Here is an 18,890-nt window from a genome sequence, read left to right as displayed (position 1 = left end):
AGCTGTCCCTCAAAGCTCTTCACACAGAAGACTGAAGCCCCTGGAGCAGCCCAGCTAGACTGTCCTGTTTTACATAACTCCAAGCAATGGGGAGAGTTCAAGGGGAGGTGCACATTCAAAAGCAGCTTCCAACTATGGTAGTCAGCTTTGCTTGGTTTGTTTTGTCTCAAAAGATTTCCAGTAAGACCTGCAACTCTCCTTGTCTGAAAGGACTGCTGCTTGTTTAGGGCTTTCCTGCTGGATTGTCACAGCAGAGAGAAAGAGACCAGGGATGAAGCAGAGAAAAGATCAGAATGCTGCACACCCTTCTCATATTTCACAGCAGGACTCGAGCCAAGGGTGAAATAGCCATGATTTACACATTCAGAACAAAAATGCAATCACACAGAAAAGGTCACCCTATTTGCATACTCGATGCTCAAATCAACCACTCTGGAGATCTAAAATGACAGCAAAGCAATACTGCTGGCCACTGAGAGAGACAGGAGAAAGACCTCAAGAGAGCATGAGCAGTATTTACAGACACAGCTAGGATGCACTTCTGGTATGGCAATTAAAATTACTTAGGAAGAAGATGCTGCTGAAGGAGGTGGACCTGCAGCCCATGGTCCCATCTCCCTCTTCTCCTAGAAGCTGTGGTGCAGCTAAAGGAAAAAATTGATTCATCTGATCAATCCAAGAGTATCACTGCTCTTTTGCTCTGGGGTAAGCCTGCCATTTGATCAGCCCAATGCATTGATTCATACTGAGGCTGCCCAACCACTGTATCCAGTGCATTTGGACCACTGGCTAGGGCTAGGAAGAGATGTGTGACTGCCCTCTCCACTGGTGATTTATCCTTAGATCACTTCAACTGTAATACAGAGCTTTGGCCAATCTGCCCCAGCTGCCCTATCCCCAGTGAAGATGCACTAGGTTGCCTTCTTCTCTCAAGTGTGACTCACACCAGGAAGGCAGCACCTCAGCTCCTCACCAGAACAGCTTTTCCCCACTCTTAGGTCCTGCTACCTTAAAAGGTAGCAAAAGAGGAATCAATCCTTAATTTAGCCACCTTATCCGCAGCAATGCAAGTGCCTCTGCACCAAACTTCTCAATGCATTTGGATCTGTGGAGCAAGGCACAAGCAGGAGTGGTATCAGCAAGCCCTATTTTACTGCACATCTGCTTTATGTTTGCCTCTCAGCAGAGCAAGATACACCTCTGTACTTGGGAGCTGCTGCTCTGAAACAGGGGAACTGCACTCTTGATGTGAGGGAGCTTGGGGAAATCGATCTCCTAAACTGGGCTCCTAACCTTCCTGGCTATTGTCAATAACCCCACACGACAGCATCTTTTAGGTCTTTCAATCACAGATAGGTTAACTCTCTTTGTTTGTTTGTTTTTAAAGCTACCATTCTGCCTGGAAACCGCAACATCCATCTCAGAGTGATGTGCACACCTGAAGTCACCAAAACACTAAAAATTCTGCAGCTTGCAGAATAAAGCATTTCCACAAGCTCAACTTTAATTTTGATATTCACCATAGTGAAGAAAATGTATTTTGAACATTTTGGAGGAGCATCAGTTCCTAAGATGAGAAACACCACGTTCATCGGCATGCACCTGAGCTCAGCCCAGCAGTAAAGAGACTGTGTGAGTACTAAACCCTCAATCATTTTATCAGAAGTAAGCAGGTACATTCTGAAACAACCCAAAAGCACTTGCCCACCCCTTACTGAGCATGACAGACTTGATTGCTCTCTTGGCATCTCCAGCTCCTTCTAAAAACCTGTCTAATAGTAATATTTCCTTATATATCCCCCCTTTTGCTGATAGCAAAATTAGCAAAGTTAACTTGAAGTATGTGATATAAAATGAGCAATGGTCTCAACACAGTTTGCATTTATCACACAAAGGTCACCTTTTCCTTTCTCTTAGTTCATGGCACAGCACACTCAGAATCCAATTTATCCTATGGCAGATCAGTGCAGGGCTAGCAAAAATTTTAAAATGAAAGACAGCAAGGTTCTGACTAAAGCAGTCAGACAAACAGAGACTTGAGAAGTCTAGCACCAAATAAAAACAAAGACTTCTAGGCAAATAAATCACATTTTGACCTTTGGTGACATTCCGACACTATGTATAGCCTGGAAAATTCTCTGCACCATAAATACATGTGGCTGATAGACATTATTAAAACATTTGGGTAACAGCTTATCAAGCCAGTTATCTGCCTGTACACCTTCTACAAGGGCTTTAAGCTTTACAAGAGGCCTACAAAGCATAGACCTTACAAGAATTAAAGTATCTATGGGTAACCACATACACCCCTAACCAGATTCTGCTCACACCTTGTTAGAAAATTAAAAACATCAACATTGACCCAGACAAATAAACACAGACTAGCTCCAGCAACAATAACCACCACCATCAGGAAACAAATCAATGACAGAGGTTTCTATAACTCTTTTACATTTCTTCCTAACTGACCTGGTTATTAATTTATCTCATGGTATTTTCAGAAAGAATTCATCAGGAAAACACACAGCAGCCAGTTCACAGCTGACCCAGGGGTTCACATTTCAGGAATTTCAGAGCTGGTGGAAGAATCTCAGAAAGGTCATTCGAATTCTGCTTGAGGAATAAAAAACAGTAATTCTTCAAACAGTTTTCATTTTGATTCATTTCAGAAAAACAGACACCTTCCTACCCCCTCAGTGATCCTTCCCAGGGCTGGAGCACTGAGTTCAGCTCAGCTATTGATCTACCAAAGGGCCCCGCATCCATCAATCGGCTCCAGCCAAGTCCTGCGCAGCTTCCGAGGTGCAGCTGCGGATCCCTCAACAAGACAAGCAACACAGTATTTCCTCCAGAAAATGGATCCAGGCAGAGCCTTCTTCTACAGTATGCAACACAACCCCTCTCAAGCAAACAGCAGGCAGTCTTCAAAACCAGCTTTTTTTCCACAGTCTTACTTGGTTACCCTAGAAAAAGTTAAAGCACCCTGTGAAAGGTGATGGTCCCTTAGAGGAACAAGCAGACCTTACCTTTCCAGTTTATTAGTGATGCTCTGCACCATGAAAGGTGCTTCAAATATAAAGCAACATCTTTGTGCACTTTTCCTAAGAGGAACACACCACTCAATACTACTGTGACTCAAAAACTTTCCTTTTCATTTGAAATCAGCTGGAAGACAAAAACCGCAGAGCGGCAGGCGTTGTATTTCATCTGATTTCAAATGCATTATTGAATTCTATCTTAGAGACAGGGGCCACCTTAAGGTAGATTTCATTCCTGTGCTATGGCCTGCCCAGCAGACCTGATGCTTTCCTGGGATCACAACACATTTCCCTGGAGAAAAGGAGGCTGAGGGGAGACCTCATCACACTCTACAACTTCATCATCTACAACATCAAAGGAGGCTGGAGCCAGGTGGGGTTTGGTCTCTTCTCCGAAGGCACAAGTAATAGGATGAGAGGGAATGGTCTCAAGATGCACCAGGAGAGGTTTAGCTTAGACATCAGAAGAAACTTCTTCCCTGAAATTTTTCTCAACCACTGGAAGAGGCTGCCCAGGGAAGTGGTTGAATTCCCATCCCAGGAGGTGTTTCAGAGAGGCAGAGATGTGGTGGTGCTGAGGGACGTGGTTAGAATCAGAGAATGGTTGGACCTGAGGATCTTAAAGGTCTATTCCAACCAAAGGAATTCTGTTTCTCTAATTCTCTCTTGCACAATTGGGTCCTAAAGCCAGATGCACCTGTGTTTTTGCAAGCTTTGCTTCCTTTTAACAACAAACCCACTGAAGCCTAACAGAATCTTTCCTTTTAGCAACTACTTTGCCTTTTGTTGCTGTTCAGCATCTGTAAACTACAGAGCCTTTGTTGCAAAAATCAGGAGGAGGAAATAACTAACAGATCATTTGCAGTCGTAACAACTTACTAAAAATCACCTTTTCTGAGGAGAAAACGATCCATTTCTATACATAATGACACATTACTAAACATTTGATTTGCACGCAGGCATAATGACAAGATTTTAATTAAATGAAACCTGACACAGATAGGGACATACAGCCTAAAAATGAGAGAGCTTTCTTTTGTTGTTTGTTTCAATGCAACGTGGACTTCATTCTGGTCCCGGGAAACCTGCTGAATCGATTACAGCTTGGTTGAAAACATCTCCCCACACCTGGAATGCTGCATGTGCTGTTTGCTCCAAGCTGTTCCAACTCCTGCCCTAATTTATCTCAGCTCTGCATAAACACTCTCCAAAGAGGTTAAAATTTCACTTTGTTGCTTCTGTCTTCCAGGCAGCCTGAAAAGCACTGTGGTATTGACCTTCTCCCAGCTACTTTCAGACACAAACTGCTCCCTGCCTGCATGCACTGCCCCAGTTTCCACTAATTTCACAGCAGCCCTTATGTAATAAGCACCTTCTCAACATAAACTCCTGCAGGAGAAACCAAACCAACCAAGGTTCTTTTTTGCATAACCGACCAGAAAGCTATCAGTTAGTGGCTACTGGATGCAGATGACAGACTGGATCTGAACCTCTGACCTACACTCCCCCCATTAGCCGTCCCCTGAGACCCGAATTAATTAATTTTTTATAAAAGCATAAATATGCACTAAAGCACTGGAAAGGGAAAATTGCAGTTACTTGGACAGAAAAGCACACACTGAACTGGAAAGCTAAAGACTCTCACTGATGTATTATTTCTATGAGGTAAAAAAAACCAAACAAACATAGTAGCTGCTTTACAGAAAACTCAAAGATTTTGGGGGACTTTGTTTGGTGGTGTTTTCCAGATTTTTTAGCTCTGAAAGAACTCAAGATGATAACCAGCACTGAAGGTTAGATCTATGCAGACAATAATGGGCTTCAACGATAAGAATTTGATTAAAGGATGTACATGCAAAAGAAATTTTAGCAAAAAATTTCAAGGCCAGGTTGGATGAGGCCTTGAGCAGCCAAGTCTAGTTGAGAGGCATCCCTGCCTGTGGCAGGGAGGTTGGAGAGTAGGTTTAGAATGGATATTAGGAAGAAGTTTTTCAGTACAAGGGTGGTGGAATGCTGGAATAGGTTGCCCAGGGAGGCTGTGGATGCCTCCTCCTTGGGAGTGCTCAAGACCAGGTTGATGAGAGGCATCCCCACCCATGGCAGGGAGGTTGGAGTAGATGATATTCAAGGTTCTTTCCAACCTAAGCCATTCTGTGAAAAGATGATGGTGACCACAGACAGCTGATGGAAAAAACATGTGGGGATCATAAAACCATATAGCTGATATAGTCACACTTCATCTACCAACAAACACCCTTGCAAGGGGTAGTTATGAAGTCATCAGTGTGCTAATAACAGAAATGTTTGATAGATTAGAAAATAAAGAGTTTCAAAAGCCCCTGAAATCCAAATGTTAATTGTGTGATATTTACCTTTCTTAGAAACGGCTTTGTTGTGTTTGTAGAAAAATAGTTTCCAAACTACTTTAGCCAGGCATTAAGTTAAATTCAAGTCTAAGAACCTGCATTCTAGGCAGCAAAAAACTCCGCAACACAAACGTTTTATGCATCCAGTTTCTGGCACAAGGCTTGAAAGTTAAATGGCTCTACCACACAGCAATCATTTTAATAATGAACATCAACATGATCCAAATCCAGCAATGTCAACACCACAATTTCCACTGACTCAGCTCCTGATCAGATCCTGTGTGGGCAACCAGCTGACAAAACCTGAGAGAAACGAAGACAAGAAAACCCTCATATGCACACAGTATCATGTTACTAATGTTTAAAAGCCACTCACTTGGGGAAGAAAAGGGATTTTCTTTCTATTCCCCCTCTCTTTTAATGTGTTTGAACTAAAATACTGACCTGACGTCACCAGTGAGCTACCTTAACTGAAAGCTCCTTGGTGAAAAACTACTAAGGGCTTGCTCTCCATCCCCACCTAACTTTGATACAGGTATGCTGAATGCAGAAATCAAAGTCTATTTACATAGATGTTTTGCTTGTATTTGATTGCCAGTTTACTTGTATTTGAATATCAATTTGCAAGCTAATTAGAGAACATTGCTGAGCCCATTACAGAAAAATAGTGCTCCACCATTAACTGCAGTGCTAGCTCACTAATTCCTTTAAAGACTGGCTTCAAACACCATCTTCATCTCCATTCAAAACAATTAGTGTACATTATTCCACATTTTAAACTGCAGAAAATCAAATTTTTAAACACTTTAACAGATTGCGCTGCTCTTTTGATAGCTTTTATGTAACAAATTATGCTTTTAGGGATTCCTAAGTTTCCTATTTAAGAGAGTGTTGAACTGGAACTCACAGAGGGTCTTAAATAATTCCTCCTCTCCACAACCTGAGAGGCATGTGCCATTAACTTTCAAAACCAACCAAAACCTACTTCTTAAAAGGCAGGCAGCACAGCACTTAAGAGCTTGCTCCTGCAGGAGAGCAGACAAGATTACAGTGACTGCCACTGCTCACAGGGCTGCCAAAATGCAGCAGGCAGTGCAAGGGAAGAGGAAAAATTCAAATGAGGCCACTTTTGGAAGCTCTGAGGAGGAGGCTGTGCTGTGCTGCTGCAGGCAGAGGAACAGCAGTGCCCAGAGGCTGCAGGCGTGGGCAGTGCTGGGAGCCCTGGTTCCCTGGATTACTGGAGCCAGGCTGGTGGGTTAATGGGATTGCTCCCTTGTCATCTGCAACCCAGCTAAGAATCTCTGGCACCCTTCGTCACCAGGCTTGGACAGGGCCGGGGTGCAGCAGGCAGCAAGGGATGGGCAGGGAGCTGATCCTCAGCTGTACAATCCCGGGAAAAAAATTACAACAGCAGGAAGAAAGCTCCTGTTGGGCTGCAGGGAGAAAAAGGGAAAAAAATAAAAATCCCAAAACACACAAAAAGCCCAACAGAGAATCTAACACAACAGAGTCTCATTCAGCTATGACCTCTTTTTCTAGCCTCACCCCTAACAGATCTCTTTTCTCATTTGTTTGTCTCCTTTTCCACAGCAGGTCCCAGTAAATCCACAAAGCAAGGTGACCCTGCAAGAACTCTGTTCTTTCTTCGGGGAATTTGTGCTATTCTTTCTCCCTTGAACTACACCAGGGTCTCTGTTCATTCCTCCACTCACTCCAGCATCCTTCATCACTCAGATTCTTCTGCTTCCAGCTCTTCCCCAGCCTCAGCTCCACGCTCCAGTCCAGAGTTTCACCCTACTCACCCCAACTCTGCCCTCTGGAAAACGAATCACCCAGCTGGAGTAAATGGAGAGGAGCACAAAGCCATCTGTGTTGTGTTAAATCGGAAAGATTTAAAGGGTATCAAAGGACAATTACTCCTTCTACAGCCCAATTAAGAAGATAATAGCAACTCTAGTATTTGACACTATTCCCCTGCACCTTCCTTCTGCCCCTCCCATCTTCTCAGTTCAGCATGGCCAATTCTGATGCCTAGGACATGCCCTGAAAGTTTGAAAGTGAACTCCTCCAAAAGATATCATTTCCCAATTTAAAAAGGCCCCCATGTTGAGTGCCACAAGTTCAGCCAAAAGCAATGAATCTGCCTCATCACATTCAACCACAGAGAGGTTCAAACTGTACCTGGATTTGTGGACTGACATCCAAGACTTCATCACAGTAGTATTTGATTAAAGGTGGTCATTAACTGTTCAAATACTACTGGAATTTCTCTGTCTTTAGTATGGTAAAGGTTCTGCAGTAAGGGCATTTTGCTTTGTTCAGTAGGATGCTCTAGCACATTTGTCTTCTGAATTGTTAGGAAGATGAAAAGTTAACACAAGCTGTATTCTAGTCTTAAGTGAGAATATCATTGTGTAATTACACATCCCAGGGGTGCTAACACAATGGCCTCACCTGAGCTTTTGCTCCATGGATTCCATACACTGATCTACCCACCCAGAGTCATGGAATGGTTTGGGTTGGAAGGGTCATTAAAGATCATCTAGTTCTGAGCCCCCTGCCACAGGGAGGGACACCTTCCACCAGCCCAGGTTGCTCAAGGCCTCATCCAACCTGGCCCTGAGCACTTCCAGGGAGGGGGAATCCACAACCTCCCTGGGCAATCTGCTCTAGTGCCTCACCACCCTCAGTGTAAAGGATTTATTCCTAATAAAGAATATTTAGTTTGTTGGGGGGTTTGTTTTTTCTTTTTGCTTTCTTGTTTTGTTTCTTTTTTTCTTTTTTTTTTTTTAATGCAGCTGTTGCAAGCAACCATAACCTTTCTTCCATCACTAAATAAATCTCCTATACCTAAGGGCACCTTTGTCTGCTGGGGGTGATTTTTCATACAGCTTTGCAGTCACCACTCCTCCCCTGGAGCATGGGTCAGCCTTGGAGAAGGCTCTAACTAGAGTGATTCCAGGAGAAATAAGGTCCCCTTGGCAATTGAGGCCAGATGGCCAAATTCAGAACTGAGCTAAGGCTCAGTATAAAGCTAGACTCAGCTCCAGAGGCAGAAACAAACATCTCCTTTGCCATCCTCCCCTGAGCCATGGCCAGAACTTGCTGGGGCAGCTGACAACTCAGCTCCAGCAATCTGGATTTCGGCACACAGGAAGGACACTGCCTTTGAGATCCTCACAAGTAACCATCTGAACACAGGAAAAGGGAATGGATGCCAATTAATTTAGTACATTCCAAGTATCATAGAACCAACAAGGTTGGAAAAGACCTCCAAGATCATCAAGTCCAACCTATCACCCAGCACCTCATGACTAACTAAATGATGGCTTCAAGTGCCACATCCAATCCTTTTTGGAACACCTCCAGGGACAGTGATTCCACCACCTCCATGGGCAGCACATTCCAATGGCAGATCACTCTTTCTGTGAAGAACTTTCACAGAAAGAGTAAATGCACCAGAGTAAATGCACCACAGTAAAAGACTAAATGCACCATAGTAAAAGTAAATGCACCATAAACAGAAATGGCTATCAGAGCTGGACTAATTAACAAAGATAGTGATTTAGACATCCCAGAACAATACAACTACGCAGGATTTCTGTGATTTCTCTGTAGGTCCATGCTTCTCTTTGCCAAGATGTACTTATAAGCATTTACACTGAAAACAGATGAGTATTGGTTCTGCAGTAAACAAGGGCGGGTTAAGTTTCTTCTCTGGAGAAAGCTGACTAAAATATTGTGCCTTCCATCCTCTTGGAGGCTGGTACTAAGTGTCTTCTAACTATAAAATATATTTCCACTTTTAATCCAAATACGCTACAAAAAAGGCTAACATTGTTTAGTACATGTTCATAGGTCTTTTTTAGAATGAACTCTTATCTAGAGCTCGAGTCAAAAATTCATTGATTATGGATATACAAAGGGAATTGTAGTACTTGGATCAATAACAGCTTTAGGGTCCACCAAGGGATAACAGAGATACGTTTATAGATTCACAGATTGCATCGGGTTGGGAGGGACCCTCAGAGGTCATCTTGTCCAACCTCCCTGCAGTCAGCAGGGACATCTCCAACTAGATCAGGCTACTCAGGGCCACATTGAGCTTGACAGAGCTTCAATCACATCCCTGGGCAACCTGTTCCAGTATTTCACCACCCTCGTCGTAAAGAACTTCCTCCTAATGTCCAACCTAAATCTATCCTGCTCCAGTTTCAAACCATTGCCCCTCATCCTACCACTACAAGCCCTTCTAAACAGTTCTTTCACAGTCCTCCTGTACATCCCCCCTCAGACACTGAAATGCAGCTCTAGGATCTGTCTTTTTTTCACTTGGTTGGGATTTTGCTTTGTTTGGGGTTGGTTTTGGTGCTGGTCTTTTGTTTCCTTTTATTGGGCTGGTTGTTTTTCCTTTTGTTGTTTTTGTGTTGTTTTTTTTTTTTTCTTTTTGTGAGGGAGGTGGGAAGATGGGTGCAGGAAGATAATTTGAGGGGGAAAAAAAAATACGTTTGGAAATAATTGAAACCTTTTGTGCCAGCTTGCCAGCAGCTCATGGAGAGACCCCATCCATCTGAGATTCTTTGGCTGTCTGCCTGGAAGGAACCTGTCAACTTGTCTTTTTGCTTGAAGCAAAGAGACTTCAAACAAAGTGGTAACCATTTTCTTTCTTTTTTTTTTTTTTTAAATGGGGAAAAAAAAAAAAACAGTCCAAAATTCTTTTTCTGGGGAGAGATATTCTCTTCTTGGAAAGTATGATTCTACTAAAAATACTTTCCGTAACTCTATTGTTAATGTGGAGTATCAAAGCCACCAGCAAGAAGAATAAGAGTTGCTTATAGAAAAGAATAAGGCCTTAAAGAGATGCTGCTGACTAGTTTTTTGCCCAAAGACCTTTAGAAAAGTGATTTTATACTAAGCTGATGATGGGCATCTTTACCCTTTGAATGCTCACACACCACTACCAGCAAAAGAAGGAAGCCAAATGGCTTCACCTGGGAGAGACAGCACCCATGCAACCTCCACTACATCATGAAAACACTTCAGTTACTTTTAAATGCCAGGCAATCCCCAAGTACCACAATTCCAGCAACACATTTCTGGATTGTTTCAGACCAACTGCATTTTCAATGGTAAACTACAAAACAAGTCAGTGGGAATGCCAAAATTGAGTTTTGTCACTCAGTTTGAAAGCATCAAAACAAGTATTATTTTCTAAGCATTTCACTGCTAGAAGAAAAACACAGCAGGGACACCAGGGCTCTGTTTAAGCCTACAAAAACCTTCAGCAAAATCCTAAGGAGTGGGAGTGTGAGTTTTACCCCAGATAAACTGGTTAACCCCGTTGGTTTTATGGTTTCATGAGCACTTAGTACCAGCCTCCAAGAGGAGGGAAGGCACAAGCAGGCCTCTTTTGGCAATGCTATCAGCTCACCCCAGCTTAAATGGCTCATGAAACTGTGCTGTTACTCATCCATAATCACTGCTTATCTGAGTGATCAACACCAAAATATTTTATTTCTTTATTGTTGTGCAACTCAGCTTAGAAAAAGCTCAGCACTCAAAAGGACTCATTTAAGAATCCTGTGTAGACAAGGCATTTGCTTAGGAGAGAACTAAAATAATGTGTTTAGTAACAGGATAGGCAACATTCAAGTCTTTGAAAGATAAGAAAGCACTAAAATTAATTATCTAAGTTAGAATCTCTAACTTTAAGTTATGATTCTGCAAATAACCATTCAACTATCCCTCCCAAGTGAATGATTTGAGTAGAAATACATTATTTCTACCTTGAAATTTGCAGGATATAGAATGAAGATTAGATAAACAGGCTTGGATGTAGATATCCAATTGCCACAAGTCCTTTTTTTTTGTTCTGGATGAACTCTGATAAAAGCAGCACAAGGAAGGGCATTTAATATATTAAACTTAATTCCCTCTAACTTAACTTTTTCTTCTCCAAACACCATGGTCCTTCAGACAGCAATCATCATTTATTTACAACAACAATTCAGAAGTGCTGTGCCTATAAATGTAGGTTAGGTATCTACTTCTAAGTGATGGCTGGTGATTTATTTGCATATTATTTGCTTTTTTAAATGTTGGAACATTTAGTCCTAAAACACTTCCAAGATCCAGAGGCCCAAAGAACTCCACAATTTTATCAGTACATCACTTTTTAGAGATGCATGAAATTTCTGTCCTTTTTGTTTCAGAGATACTCTTTTTTCCTGCCTTTAGAAGAAATGAAGGTTCTAGTTCTGAGCTCACCTAGCCCCTTGGTAAAAATCACCGTTGTTTCACCGGATACCAAGTGGAACAACATGCAAAGCATTATAAATACATTCAAAATTCAACTTATAGGACCTAGCTTACATGTGTCTGGTGACCTGGGTGTATTGCATCTTGAAGTCAGACTTGCCAGACTTCATGCAAGGCAAAGTGTAAGATACCAGCTTAGAAGAGGCTATGACTGCTGAAGTTTGTAGCTGGGAACATGGGAGCATAGGGCACTGGTGACACCATTCCAGGAGGAGGCAACAAGACATAGCCTATACAGCAGGCTACCTCCTACACACCTCAGTCACAACCTACCAGATGAGTAGTTTCCAACTTCTTTTGCTGTGTCTTCCCAACTGACTGCATCTTTTCCCTAATTAAATACCGTTTCCTCATCCTGAAACCAGCTACCTTTCCCTTTTCTTCCCTCTGCCCACATCATGCGAGGATTCTGAATGTATTGCTCCAATGATTTTTCACACGGTGACAACTAAACATCTTGTAGCCTCTCATGCCCTCATGCACAGAAGGTGAAATGAGTAGAGGCTGGCATATTACCCTATATGAATGAAAAGACAAGGCTGTTACAAAATGATACTTTCTTTGTAAAACTTAATAGGAACAACGGGGACCCTCCCTCAAAAGCAAAACACCACATGAATACAGAAATAGAAACCTCCCCAGAGAATACAAAGTGTTCTCTAGTATACAGTGGAACCCTGCCTCACGCTGTAAGGTAAAGATTTCTGATAACAGTACTTTAAAAAGCAAGATTTCTGACATTACTGAAAGGCATGGATCAACAAGTCATGATAATTCTGAGTTAAATTGAGTTTTGATGAGGAAGATGGAAAGCAGGGACCTTTAAAGAGGCTTGTTCCCCACTGTGCAACATAAAAGCAAACCAACAAGACAAGGTCATCTCCTTGCTCAGCATTTTAAGAAGCAACCTGTCAAAGGAGCAGCAAGTTGAGTTCAAATTATTCTGCAGCTAGCTGAGAAGGCCATAAAGTTTCTGTGCTTGTGATATCAATGCACAAACCCAACAAAAATCAAAGCTTTCACTTCTAAAGCAGATAGAAAACCTACAGTTCTGCGTCTCACTTCTGAATTCATATCAGCGTAAGCACAAGAGGAGAAGCAATGAGATCAGAACCAGGCCCACGGTTATCCCCAAGAAGCGAACGTCACGCAACTGCTCTTAACTTCCAGCAGCATCTGAAAACAGTTCAATAGCCAGAAAATAGGCTTTTGACAACAATAGTATTTCAAAATGACAGTGTAATTAAATTTAAGTCAGAGCTGTGCGGTGACGGACCGTGTGTCTATGCGTAACCAGCAAATTACATGCTTTTAAGTTTTCAGAAGAATTAACCAACTGAGGAAATGGTGGTAGGAAGGAACCAACTCCCCCAGGTCATTTTTCAAGCAGCTGATATGATGTGATACATAGTGCATGCCTCATCCAGTTGTTGCCATTCCTACATCCCTAAACGGCTGTGTTTTAATAGCGTTGAAGGACAAACCATCAGTCATGCCTCACTTCTGAGAGGAAGCAAGGGAAGGGACTGTGTGAACGTGATGAGTAATGAGAAAGGAAGTCAGTCTGCCCTCCTACACTGCCAGTTCACACTCAGTTCATAGAATGGTTGTGCTAACACAGGGCCTCACCTGAGCTTTTGCTCTATAGATACCACATACTTATCTACTCACACAGACTTACAGAATGCTTTGGCTTGGAAGGGACCTTAAAGATAATCTAGCTCCAATCTCCCTTCCACCAGCCCAGGTTGCTCAAGGCCTCATCCAACCTGGCCAGAACACCACCAGGGAGGGGGCATCCATAACCTCCCTGGGCAACCTGTTGCAGTGTCTCACCACACACTCTAAAGAACTTCTTCCTAATCTCCAGTCTAAATCCGCCTTCCTCAAGCTTCAATCCATTCCCCCTCACCCTTTCACCACAAACCATTGTAAGGCTTGACTAGTTAAGGCTGGTCAGTCATTATCATCAGATTTGCAAGAGCAATGCCAATAAAGAATTAGTGAGCAGCCCCTTTGGGAACCAAAACAGAAGAGGGAGAAACTGTAGAAAAAATTGTGATTCCATAAAAAGAATTTTCACAGGCAGATCTCAAAACTTGTGTGATCTCCACTGTAAGATGAACTGATGCTGTCATAATTAACCTATAACAAATCATTTGGTGGTTTCAAGAAGGCATCTTTGGAAAGCACTTGCCTGCTGTGCTCTCTCTCCAGGTTTGTGCATCACCTGCCAAAGGAGTTCTCAGTGCTGAGGGCTCTTGCAGGAGCCTATAGTAGAGTCATCTATTAACTCTCAGTGGTGAAAAAGTGAGGACAATTCTCTTTCTTCTTTATTATTTTCTCAATTGGCAGAACATTTACTTTAATACATGAATTTCTAAGCTATCCTTTAATAAAAGAAGACTGTGGTGGTTGAATATACTTCCCTGAAACTGAACAGAAGAAGCTTTAATAACTCAAGCTTGAGTACACTAAAGCTAATCAATTCATCCTGCACTCAAGTTTCCACTATACTTCTAAAAAAGCACAAAACAGGTCTGTAAAACATAATTAAGGAGAAATTGCTACATACAGCATGTAAAATCAAGACTACAGCTTTCACTTCATTTGTTTTGCATACTCATTAGAATCTTTTTCATTTAAATATCTTGATCTGTGTAACCATATTTATATGTGAAAGAAACAACAATTTAAATTAAATTAGTCCTTATTTAAGATATATTAGAAAACGTCTAAAACTGATGTTCTTAGTTCCACAATTTCCAAATTAGATGGAAAAAAGTAATTATGTTAGCAGTTCAGAAAACAGCCCAATTAATGTACATTTTTTAGAAGTATTCTACAACCTTGTATGCTGAAACTTAACTGCTTGGGAAATACAGGAAAGATTCAGAGCATGTACCCGTGTGTCCTACTCTGTCCTTGAAAAACAGAACCATAGGATCATTAAGGTTGGAAAAGACCTCCAAGAGCATCAAGTCCAACCATCAACCCAACACTAGTATGACCAGAGACACAAAGGAGACCAGAGAGACATGAAAAGAGCAACAAAATGAATTCCCAAGGTGGATGACCCTCAGGCAGGTATACTGACTGCAGCACAGGTCCAGTGGATCTAAGGCCTTACACTCAGCAAACATGCCTTGAGCTCAGGAGCAGGTCCCCCTCAGCCTGGGCACCATGCCACTTGGATCAGGTAGGTGCCAGGGTGAGAGAGCAGGACACTGGCCATGAGACAGCACTGGCACTGTTCCGCCTCTCCTGGCTCCTTGCACAGCCCTCACTGCTGTTGTCACCGACCGAGGGGTCATGGACAACTGCTCTCTCATGTTGCTGCCTACCCCATGCCTTGCCTTCCACAGGGCTGTCTCCTCAGGTTGCCAGGAAAAAGCAGTGAGGAAACTCTCTCTGCATTTATGTGAGCACTAGGACTAGGTGCAAGTACAGTGCGTGTGTATGCGATACAAAGCAGAAGAGAAATTTTCTTTCCCTCCTCGTCTTTCCCACATGGGCTCTAGACTGCTGGCAGTCATGTACTGTCAGCAGTACATGTCTGTACTGTCAGTGGTAGTAAGACACAGTGTGAATGCTGTGCTGAGAAAGACAATTAGTGGACAACCACAGGAAGGTCTGCAGTACTCAGTGTTTTCAAATCACAGTCGAGAGAGGTGCGTGTGCTCCCACTGATGCCAACAGCTTTTCCAAGTCCTATGACAGTAATCAAAAAATAATCATAGAGCAGCTGACGTTCTTTGCTGCAAGAGCTTGTGCCCTATTTAAGGATGAAAATGCTCCAGAGTGATTTATGGTTGCAAGCAACAGAAATTAAAGAAATCAAAACATCTTTTCCAACCATACCGTTGAGAAGGGGCTGTCCTCCATGTACGCTCCTTGACACCACTGCACTGTGAACATCTTCAGGAAATCCAGTCTTGCATGACAGATCTTCACAGGTTGCTTTTATCGGTGCCTGAAATGCAAGACGAAATTTATGTAATAGTCAGCACCCTCATTCAGTTGAGGAACATTCCATTTGGCACACACTCCACTCCGCTGCTGTCTTGGACAAGCAGCCTCTTTGTTTCCGAATGACTGCAATTAGGAGTGCGAGGGCAAAGGGTTAATCTTTCTGATAACTGGAATGGAAGGAACAAATCCCACTTGTCTGGTAAGATCTAAATAATACACAATCTTGATTCTTCTGACAACTGAACATTTCCACTAAACCAGCCATCCAGACTGAAGGGGAATCATAGGGGGAACAAAAAAACATTCCTTCCTCCAGAAATAAATGTAGCACAAAAAACCATCAGCAACTTTTTCGTAGCCAGATTTCTTGAGAGGAACAATTTCAACCTGTGATTTAAAATGCTTTATTTAGTGGATTTCTATGCCAGCCTGCACCAGAAACAAGTAAACCCAGATGAAATGCTACATTTGCGGTAACTTAGCAGAACTTGTATTTGCGTTAGCGTTCAGATGGATACCACAGAAAGCTAAATGTTGCCAATGCCATCTCCTTCTATTTCAAAGGGACATGCAGTTAAAAGGAGAGCAGCTCATTATTACATTTGTACAACAAGGGATGAGCCAAGCCACTGAAACTGTTTGTTCTCACTTGTTAAAAAAGTTTCCCCTCAAATCATGTTCTTAAAGACTTTCATAAATGCCTTTTTATTAAAAAATAAAACACAGCATTTGGAAACTCGTCTGCTCCTTAGTTTTCCACCTTCAGAAGATATTTCTGATAGCTAAGCTAAGCTGGTATCTAGGACATTGCTGCCTAGTTGGGGAGAAAAAAAAATAAAATCCAATTTTCTGTGGCAAAGGACTAAGATTGCTTTTCAGTGAATATTTCTGGTCTCGTTGGAGTGCTGCACAAAACCACAGCCCAGCTAACACGTGGCAGAGTGACCATACCTGGCAAAACCCCTTCCACACAGCACAAGGCAGAGAGGCCAACTCAGGCTGGACTGAAATACATCTGGGAAATCATCAGAGCCTTTGTACAATCTCAAACACACCTACACGAGTTCTATCAGCAATACTGTGACCAGCAGGACCAGGGAAGTGATTGTACCCCTGGACTCAGCACTGATGAGGCCACATCTTGAGTACTGGGTTTGGTTTTGGGGTCCCTCACTATTTCAGTGACGTGCTAGAGCAGGTCCAGAGAAGAGCAGCAAAGCTGGGGAAGGATCTGGAGAACAGGGCTGGTGAGAAGCAGCTGAGGGACCTGGGGTTGTTTAGGCTAAAGAAGAGGAGGCTGAGGGGAGACGACCTCACACTCTACAACTCCCTGAAAGCAAGTTGGAGCCTGGGGCCATTGGTCTCTTCTCACTAGGATCAAGTGATAAGACAAGCGGAAATGGCCTCAAGTTGCACAAGGGGAGGTTTAGGTTGGACATTAGAAGAAACTTTTCCCCTGAAATGGTTCTCAAGCACTGAAACAGGCTCCCCAGGGAGGTGGTTGAATCCCCATCCCTGGAGGTGTTTTCAAGAGACAGAGACTTGGTGCTGAGGGACAAGGTTTAGCACCAGCCTTGGTAGAGTTAGAGAACGATTGGACTTGATCTTAAAGATCTTTTCCAACTAAAATAGTTCTATGATACTATGCCAAGTAAAGGCCTAGCCATGTGCATGCCCAGATGCAGTATATGGTCTTTGACAGCATAAGCAACTGTGCTGCTATATCATACTTAAAGCTGATTGAGACTTAAATTAGATTTTCCTTTTTGCTTTCCCATATGGGCTTCCCTTGAGCAGACCCTACTCAAGGCCATGTAAGCACATCTGTAGATACTTGGCAAAGAAAGACCTACAGAAAAAAAAAAAAAAAGAAAAAAAGGAATGGAGAAAGAGGAGATAATAATGGTGTTATAATTGTTTATCACAGTAATCTCAGAGAAAGAGAGCATTAAAGCAGAGGTGGGACAGGAGCATCTCAAACCACATGGATTTCTAATAGGAAGAGGGATTGGGCAGCAGTGCAGTCTCTCCATTGACAGTCATGGCCAAGCTCAGAATGCCAACCTCTGTTAGGATATCTTTATCACTAATGCAAGGAGGGATTTGTAACACATTGTGCTGGACTTGCACCAACACAGTCCTAGCTAAGCAGCTCAGCAGTGACACTGGAAAGAAAAAAGAAGAAGAAATTAGAACAAAAATGTACCAAGGTAATCAGACTGGATGTTAGGAAGTTTTTCACCATGAGGGTGGTTAGACACTGGAACAGGTTTCCCAGGAAGGTGGTGGAAGCCTCATCCCTGGAGCTTTTTAAGGCCAGGCTGGATATGGCTTTGGGCAACCTGATCTAGTGTGAGGTGTCCCTGCCCATGGCAGTGGGGGTGGAACTGGATGATCCCTGAGGTCCCTTCCAACCCTAACAATTCTATGATTCTACAATGCACTACCTACATAAGCACCCAGTAAGAGAACTTGTAATTATCAAGTGCCCAGTTAACTTAAAATGCAGCATGGCTTTAATTGTCAATTAAGTACTACACATATCTCATCTACATTTACTTACGTACTTTAAAATGTTTATATGAGGACTCTAAAGAGAAACCAAACACAAAGCAACATTTTAGCTGCCAAGGGACTACGTTACCTGCAAAGCTGGAACTCAGATGTGCATCCAAGCTCCAACAGTCCATTGACACATTGAGTTCTGAAGATGAAGAGGTGGTAAATCTAAACTAATTATGATCCCAAGTACCAGCTTGCTCAGCTTCAGAACTCAAATCACAGGTTTGATAATGTTTCCATAACTTGATAGGAAAAAAATAGTAAGACTTGTTTCAACTACTCTACAAAAGGTGACCTCAAAGCAAATGTGACCAAGAGGGAAAAACCATTCAAAAACCAGCTTTTTCTGGTACCCTTGCCAAAAAAAGGCCCTGGGTGGGCAGCTGAGGAGATAGCAGGACTTTGAACAAGTCCATGCCGCTGTGCCTGGGAATCTTTCAGCCTTTCCAGCAATCTATATGTACTAAACAGCTCTTATAAACTGAAACAATGCCCACTGAAACAAAGGCTGGGGGACATGAATAGAGAGCCTTCTTTATTCTTTCATTTGCAGCCATCAATTTTATCTGGAAACAAAAGACTGTACACTGCTCTCCAAAAACAGCCCTTTGTAAAGATTGTTTGAGCAGAAAAA

The 18,890-nt window shown here is 42.5% G+C and overlaps 1 protein-coding gene across 1 annotated transcript in view; it reads right to left on the bottom strand.

Moving 5' to 3' along the window:
• Positions 1-18,890, bottom strand: part of CDH2 (cadherin 2) — a 133,596-nt gene that overhangs the window by 105,629 nt on the left and 9,077 nt on the right. The window contains exon 2 of the mRNA XM_054394588.1: positions 15,584-15,695. Coding sequence (XP_054250563.1) covers positions 15,584-15,695 — 112 coding nt within the window. The remainder of the gene's footprint in view (positions 1-15,583; positions 15,696-18,890) is intronic.

The sequence above is a fragment of the Indicator indicator genome, chromosome 31, assembly GCF_027791375.1.
Source record: "Indicator indicator isolate 239-I01 chromosome 31, UM_Iind_1.1, whole genome shotgun sequence".
Taxonomy (NCBI): domain Eukaryota; kingdom Metazoa; phylum Chordata; class Aves; order Piciformes; family Indicatoridae; genus Indicator; species Indicator indicator.
The sequence above is the reverse complement of the archived record's forward strand: the minus strand, read 5'-3'. Positions and strand labels throughout refer to the sequence as shown.